The following is an 8624-nucleotide window of genomic DNA, read 5'->3' on the forward strand; positions in this document are numbered from 1 at the left end:
CAAACATGTGTAGAAAAATATAAACACTTAATAATAATGTCAAATCAATCTAGCCCGACTAATATACAAACGAAAACAACAACAGTGAGCTAAAAAGAACGGTCTGTTTACATTAGCATAACAGTGTGCTAGCTTAGCACACTAGCCACCCTAATCCTTAACAGAAACTTACAAAATGAAAACCTTGTTTTTAATTAAAATACAAAACAGGGAAATAAATAACATATTGTATTTGTTGGTCTGTATTAGTGATGTCATTCAAAAACCAGACTTATACGCAACCAACTCATATACTGTAGATGAACAATGTGAGCTGACTCGCTTGAATGAAAAACTTTATTTAAAAAAAATAAAAATTTTGTAGAAGCAATGTAGTTACATTTGCAAAGTAATTTAACCAAAATTATTCAAGGAGGGAAACAATTATCTGGATAAATGAAAATAATGCTTACTGTATTTGTCCATGCATACTTGTAGCACCTTGTTGCTCAACAGTAAAATTATTTCACTACACATCATAGTGTGTGTGCAACAAATAAAGTTTGAATTTTAAGAGATTTAAATATACTGGTGCAGTAGGTAACATCACCCCATCACAATTCTAGGATCCCCGGTTCAAGTCTGAGCTCAGGTTACTGTCTGTACAAAGGTAGTATTTTCTCTCATGTATGCGTGGGCTGGGTTTCCTTTGGTTTGTCTGGTTTCCTCCCTCTGTTCAAAATTTGCCAGTTGTTGTATTGGTTATGCTAAATTGCACCTAGATGTGAACGTAGGTGTATGTGTTGTCCCACCTGAAGTGCGTTCCTGCCTCACAGGATAAGTTCGAGATACCCTGCCACCCTGACAATGCTCTTGGACAGTGGTGGCTCAACAGTTAAGGCTGAAGGTTTCTAATCAGAAGGTCAGGGGTGTACGCAGCAGCATTGCCAAGCTGCCACTGTTGAGCTCCAGGGGTGTCATATCATGGCTGACCCTGTGCTCTGATATTTCTCAGTGCGACAAATAAAGTGTTTACTGAACATGAATCAAAAAATATATTTTATAAAATGCAACTTTTTTTGTTAATTATAACAGAGTAAAATATCATGGAACACTTTCAGTCATAGTGGCTCTTCTGTGTCTAATCACTGATCAAAATCTGTCAAACCTTATCATTTTAGAGAAAGTAATGGCAATCTGGGAGCTAACAGAGTCGACTCTTATTGTTTGAGCTGAGCCAAATGATCTATCTCACCGAAAAGACCTGGTACTCTCAACGCTAAGGGGGGGAATGTGGAACAGGGCAAAAGTGAGAGTTAAACTGAAAGTTATGTTATTTTACATGTTGTGAATAGTGCGGTGAGGAAAAGACTGAAGAATTCACATACCTTAGTGTTTCTCAAAGCCTGTGAATGTAGCCAATGAGGCTGTGAGTTTTCAAGCACTCCACATATTTTTTATTACAGATTTATAATTTAGGATTTGTAAATCCATATTCAATGAAGGTATACTCATTTATATGTTTACTATTTTTGTATTAGTTTTTGTTTTTTTTTACTTCTTCCACTCAGTCAGAGGAAGAGTCAGAGTGCTAGTGCAATGCATAAGGATAATAAAAAAGACAAAAGACAGCATGTGCGCTCTTCATTTTGTATTCCCACATTCATATTTTTTTTTTATTTTAGTTTCTCTCTAAACCCCTGGCATAATAGGTGAAAATCCATCCATTTTCTGTACCGCTTATCCTACACACGGTCACGGTGAGCTTGGAGCATATCCCAGAGGACTTGAGGCACAAGGAGAGGAACATCCTGGACTAGGTGCTAACCCACTGTAGGGCACAATCACACACACACACACACACACACACACACACACACACACACACACACACACACACACACACACACACACACACACACACACACACACACACACACACACACACACACACACACACACACACACACACACACACACACAGACAAACTTTCACACACTATAGACAATTTGGAAATGCCAATCAGCCTACAACGCATGTCTTTGGACTGGGGAAGGAATCTGGAGAACTTGGAGGAAACCCCAAACGTGCAAGGTGGAGGCGGGTATCGAACCCCCAACCCTGGAGGAAAATATGTGAGGAAAATGTGTTAACCACTTAACCACCAATAGGTCAAAATGTCAGGAATAAAACTATTAATGATTAAAAACAAAAATCATGACTATTGTTGTACAAATGTAAATAATGAGCGATATAAATAATGTGTTGCTTGTCTGCATTTTGTCTAAAGGCAGAAATCCTCATTTGCATTTCCCCCCCAAAAAAACAAACATGTTTTTAATCTGTTTTGTAGTGATGATGAAATAATCTTGCGTATTTGCTGACGTGCTGCAGGAAAATGTGAAATTTCTGTGTAAGTAGGTGGTTCTTATCTGTGGCAAAACATACCCGGTCTGGCTTGTGATACAAGGTGTATGTTGTTATGCATTTCTGACTGAAAGGTTGTGAGTTCAGATCCAAGGACTACTGATGCCTTAACCCTGAACTGTTCAGCTCTACAAGAGGACTGGATCCTGCTGAATGAAGTTTGTCATGGCAATTACATGTTTATGTTATTTCATAATGTTTAAATTTGACTAGTAGAACTGTGGGCGGCTGTGGCTCAGGTGGTAGAGCAGGTTGTCCACTAATCATAGGGTTGGCAGTTCAATTCCCAGCCCACATGACTCCACATGCCGAAGTGTCCTTGGGCAAGACACTGAACCCCAAGTTGCTCCTGATGGCAATTTATCGCCTTGCATGGCAGCTCTGCTACCATTGGTGTGTGAATGGGTGAATGAGACACAGTGTAAAGTGCAATATAAGTGCAGACTACTTACCATTTAATAACAGTCAGTAAAACAACACGCAACGTGATAAGAAATCAAAAGTTAAAGGGAAATTTCCTGTTAAGAAGCATGTAAACAAGGTCGGTTTATTCTAACAGTTTTGTGAGTGCTGAAGTAACAGGGCGTTTCACACCCTGAAGTGTTTTTCCTCTCATATTTGGTTTTATTGTCAACCAGAGAGGTGACTGTTAAGGGTGTAACTAACAAGGATGTGGTACGCTCAGAGGTTATACTGTTTTTTTTCAGCTGATTCCACTCTTTGAGATGTGGTATCAAGATGTGGTATCAATGTTTATGCTATCAAGAAAAAGAAAATGCACAATTTTATTTCACATTAAAAAATTAAATTAAAAAAAAGGCAGGAAAGAGGAAGATGTACCTTAAATTCAGTTTAGGTTTTAGGAAACATTCAATATGAAATGTGATATTCACAAGTGATGCTTCTCTTCTCTTCTCCTCTTTTCTCTTCTCTTCTCCTCTCCTCTCCTCTCTTCTCTTCTCCTCTCTTCTCTTCTCCTCTCTTCTCTTCTCTTTTCTTCTCCTCTCTTCTCTGGAGCAGTGAAATTATGAAGTTAACAGTGAAAATGTAGATGATGTGTAAATTTAGACACTCACAGAGGCCTGCATGAGTCTGACACATTTTAGTAGATTTTTTTTTTGCTCACAGCTGGATGAGGTGAAGTGAGAAAATAAGGGAGGAGGCCACCACACAGACCATCAGGAGTTCCTGTTTGCTGAGTCGCTTCTGCTAAATGTTGGGTAACCTTTTACCTTTTTTTTTTTTTTTGGCCAAGATTCAGCTGTTGTAAGACCGGTGTCATAATGTAGGGTACTATTTGATGATTTCTATGTGCTACACATGTGACCTCTGATTGCATGGAAAAAAAGCTGCTGGAAAAAAGTGCCAAACAATATAAATAAATAAATAAATAAATAAATGTATACGGATAAATTGGTAGCAATTATATGGTATGTTATTTGTACAAAAAAATGGATTTGAATGAAATGTTTTGATTTGTATAGGTAATTAGATTGGGATGAGTAGTCCTCTTAAGTTTTTAGACTTCTATAAATAAATAATATAATATAATACATAAATAATTGCATATATGCATTATATATTTTTCATTTGAGATTTATTTGTTTATTTATGCTGTGCCACGTAATTCAACAGCATGAGGACACACAAAATGTCCACACAATGCATGTGTTACACGCAATGCACATTTTTGCCTCGAAGATGTCACAATTCTTAAGGCTTGTTTAAAAACGTGTGAAAACACAGTTTAGTTCAGAACCCTTCCTCCGTTGGGTGTGTCAAAATCTGCGACAGCAAGCTTCCTTCCTCGTTATAGCTGTGTGTAGAGGATGAGCTCTCAGTGGATGGATGGCTGCACATACTTCAGCATCACATGCATGAGGTAAGACGCATTGCATTGAGAATTACGATTAAAAAAAAAAAGCGTTGGAATGAAAATAAACATAAAAAAGTTATGTTATGTTATGTTAATAGGAAAATAGGACATTGTTTACATTGTTGTGGCTTTTTTTTCTGAGTAAACTTCTTTCATGCTTTTATTTGCATACAATTCATCATGATGCACATAATTTTTGTTTTTAAATGCAAAGCAGATAAAAGACAATGTGGGCTTAAATTATTCAATTTGATGAAGAGTTTAATGTAAATCTAACAAATGAATTCACTGAATTTACTGAAATATGTTTTTTTCCAACAAAAAAAAAAAAAAACGATTCTGATGGTATCTCTTTGATTTAATTTTATCTCTTGAACCCCACTGCATCTTAATTAGTACTGAATGCACTGTATAGTATATTTAATGCATCATATTTCTGGCAGGTTTATTTGTTTGTTTGTTTTTTAGATTTAGCGAGGGCATTGACATGCTGACATTGCCACGCTCAGCAAAAACACACGCAAGGCTTTTTAAATGGCCAGTAAAGGAAACTCCACCTATAACCACAAATGTAGTAGTGAAAGTACAGTCATTTAACAACACTGTGAAAGCATCACGGCACATTCAGAAAAATGAAAACTTACAAATATAGGGTTTTAAGGACATGTCTTTCATCTTTTCCAAAAAGAAATGTCTTTTCCAAATCCATCCAAATATATTTAAAACACTTTCAAACATGCTCTTGTAGGAAAATGATCAACCACAGGGTGGGAACAGTTACTTCATCACACCAGCCTATTGTTGATTATTTTCCTGTACCAGCACAACACTGAAGGATTTTCTTCTTGTATAAGAAACTTAAATTGGAACTTTTAGGACTGATTTATGACTGTAAAAGCAACTTTCCTCCTGGCTGTGTGTGTACAGCCATTATTCATCACTGTATTTGTGCACTGGGATCCATTTCTGATTTCCATTTTTCATCAAAATAACACCAGATACTGTAATACTGTAGGTATTTATGTACCAATAAAACGAATCCTTTTCCTCTATCAGGAGGCTGTAAGAGCTGCAGAACCAGCAGGAGAGGAAGTTTGATTGCCTGACGAAAGACAAAAGAGTCTTCTCAGTGAGATTCGAACCAAACCTCCTAAAATCAAAGCTGTTTATCAGTCATGGATTTGATGAACACTCTCAGCTCCTCGGCGTCCTGCCCGCACCTGTACGACCGGAGCAACGGCAGCATCATCCTGCAGCATTACAACTACACCGGGAGACTGCAGCACAGAACCGCAAACAAGAGCAGCATCAGCACCGGTCCAGCTGCCCTCCTCTGCATCAGCCTCCTGATCGTGCTGGAGAACCTGCTGGTGCTGCTGGCCGTGCTGTTCCACGTGCGCATGCGCCACCGCTGGCTGAACATCTGTATTGCCAACATTGCGCTCAGCGATCTGCTCACAGGCGCAGCCTATGTGGTGAACATCTGCATGTCGGGAGCGCGCACTCTGCAGCTCAGCCCGCTCCTCTGGCTCCTGCGTGAAGGACTCCTGTTTGTGGCGTTGTCCGCCTCCGTGTTCAGTTTTCTGCTGATCGCTGTGGAGCGCTACATCACCATGATGAAGTCGGAGTCTGTGAACAGGGACAGGAAGACGTATCGGATCTACATCATGGTGGTGCTGTGCTGGGTCACAGCGTTCATCATCGGCTTCCTGCCGCTGTTCGGCTGGAACTGCGTTTGTGACCTAAGAGGGTGCTCAACTCTTCTGCCGTTGTACTCCAAGAGCTACATCCTGTTCGCGCTGGTCATTTTCTTCATCATCCTCCTGACCATCAGCGGCCTCTATTTTGCCATCTACTGGCACGTCCGCAAGAATACGGTGAAGAGCTCGGTGAAGAGCAACAAGCGGTCCATCCGGCTCCTCAAGGCTGTGATCTCCATCGTGGGTGCTTTTATGGTGTGCTGGGGCCCGTTGTTTGTCCTGCTCTTGGTGGATTATTTCTGTTACTCGCGCCACTGCGATGCCCTCTTCAGCCCACAGTGGGCCATCGCGCTAGCTGTCCTTAACTCAGCAGTCAACCCGTTCATCTACTCGATGGGCAGCCAGGATCTGCGCAAGGCCATCAGCAGACTGCTGTGCTGCATCTGCCGCCCAGAGAGCTTCTCGTCCAAGGAGACATCGAGCACTTCGGTGAGCCGCCATAGCAGCCTGCGCAACAGCTTCAACAAGGTGCGGAACCTGAGCACGAGCCCACGGAGCCAGGAGAGGAGTGGCAAGATGACGCGGCTGAGCTCCACCACCTCCTGCCTGTCTGCATCGAGCACTTAAACCACAAATTTCACAAATAAACCACAAGAGTGTCACACACCCACATGCACACAACCACATGCACACACACACACACACATCCACACACACACGCACGCACAAACACACACACGCACACACACACACACACACACATCCACACACACGCACACATCCACACACACACATATAAATAAATGCGTAATTCACTCAGGGCCACCAGCACACCTGTCACACAAAGGCTTTTTTTTTTTCTTTAAAAAGATGAAACTATGAGAATGTATTTTTTTAAAACACAGTGAATTTTTGGTCTCTCAGGAACAAGCATGTACATGTTCATATAGTCTCTTATGTGTGGGGTTAGCACGTATTTTCTGTGCATTTTTTTTATTTGTTATTTCTTGCAGTGTAGTACTTTGAGTAGCCTACTATATTTGTAATTAATAAAAAACAAAACAAAATAACCAAAAATCTAAAAAACAAGTGTACTACTATTTGTAACTATTATTATTATTATTATTATTATTATTATTATTATTATTATTATTATTATTATTAAATGTACTAAAGCATTTAATAAGAAATTATCATTCTAAAAAATTAAATAGTAAAGTTTATAAAAAATATTATAATAGGCCTAATAAAAGATTAAAAAATGGTCATATTTCTTAGAAAAAAAAGGATTTTAAAAAGAAGGAATGAAGGAAACAAATAAATGCAATATATGTTTATCATATACTCACCAAACAGCTTTGAATGAAAAGGATGAAAATGTACTGAAACTGTGTAAGGAGAAAACTATGTAACTGTATGCTGAATATTTTCACGATTGTGAAATGTTTACACTTTATTTTGCTGTGATGTAATATAAGAGCTGTCTATCTGAAATAAAGAGAAATATTTAGTAATAATTAAAGTTGTCCGTATTTAATCGTTTGCTCTGTGGAGATGATGTCACACCAATTGGCCACAAGAGGGCGACTTTTACACAATTCCTATTGTAGGCGCTTACTAAACTTAACCATTTATTTGACAAAAAACAAACTGCGAGACTCTGAAAACATTTGAAAATCTTTGAACGTGTTTAAATTTACATGAAAACTATGTTACAAAGTGCACCCAGTCAGTGAACAAAAAAAAAAAAAAAAAACCCAATCTGTGAGGTATATCAGGATTTCACCATTTCCTTCCCTTTATTACAGAGATGATACTATATGACGTTTTCTTTTCTGATACTGATACAGCCAACACCCAAATAATTAACTAAATTAATAATTAAAATTTGTTTTTTGAACTCATGCACTTCACAGTTAAACTTGTTCAAAGAAAACTCAGTTAGATTTCAAATAGAATAAAGTATAAAGTAAAACATATAATATTCCCAATAAAAGAAAAAAAAAAGTTTTCTTTTTTCTCTTTATATGTTGACATTTCATGTTCAAAGATACATTTCTTCCAAATCCAATTCCAATCTTTGCCGATCTACTACTAAATATTTTTTTTAATATACTATACCAGCCCCATACGGCTACTTTATAATTAATACTGCCTTATAAAATAATAATAAAATACTGCCTTATAAAACAATTAACAACACTTTATTTGAAGGTTCCCTACATTGGACCTTCATAACACATTCTTAAGCATTGCATATATATTTGATAAGGTTTCATGTAAGGTTTATATCAAAACCTGGGCATAAAAGTCATGCAGTATATTACTATTTGTTTTTATACAACTGATCAGTTAAGCGCCTTGCGCAAGGGCCCAGCGTAGCAGCTTGGTGGTGCTGGGATTTCAACTCATAAGATTCTGATCAGAAAACCAATGGCGTATCCACTGAGCTACAACTATTGGGTAGAAAGTATAGTAAGGACTTTGTTTTCAGTATATAAAGTTAACAGGAAAACAGGATTGAATACACTATAATACTATTCCTTTAATTCAGGGGTTCGCAAACATTCCTGGACAAATAACCCCAAACAGACATTATGAATTCTCTTTTACGTTTTGTTAAATTCCATATTTATAATGT

At 38.2% G+C, this 8624-nt stretch overlaps 1 protein-coding gene across 1 annotated transcript; it reads left to right on the forward strand.

The window, feature by feature from the left end:
* Positions 1-3220: 3220 nt before the first annotated feature.
* Positions 3221-6741, forward strand: s1pr4 (sphingosine-1-phosphate receptor 4). The gene is made up of 2 exons (XM_017477863.3): positions 3221-4289; positions 5340-6741. The coding sequence occupies exon 2, from the start codon at positions 5459-5461 to the stop codon at positions 6608-6610; it is 1152 nt and encodes a 383-aa protein (XP_017333352.1). The 5' UTR covers positions 3221-4289; positions 5340-5458; the 3' UTR covers positions 6611-6741.
* The last annotated feature ends 1883 nt before the right edge of the window (positions 6742-8624 follow it).

Source organism: Ictalurus punctatus, chromosome 10 (assembly GCF_001660625.3).
Source record: "Ictalurus punctatus breed USDA103 chromosome 10, Coco_2.0, whole genome shotgun sequence".
In the NCBI taxonomy this organism is placed as follows: Eukaryota; Metazoa; Chordata; class Actinopteri; order Siluriformes; family Ictaluridae; genus Ictalurus; species Ictalurus punctatus.

Excerpts from the sequence above, each read along its gene's own strand:
- s1pr4 (XM_017477863.3), top strand. The coding sequence starts at position 5,459 with ATGGATTTGATGAACACTCTCAGCTCCTCGGCGTCCTGCCCGCACCTG.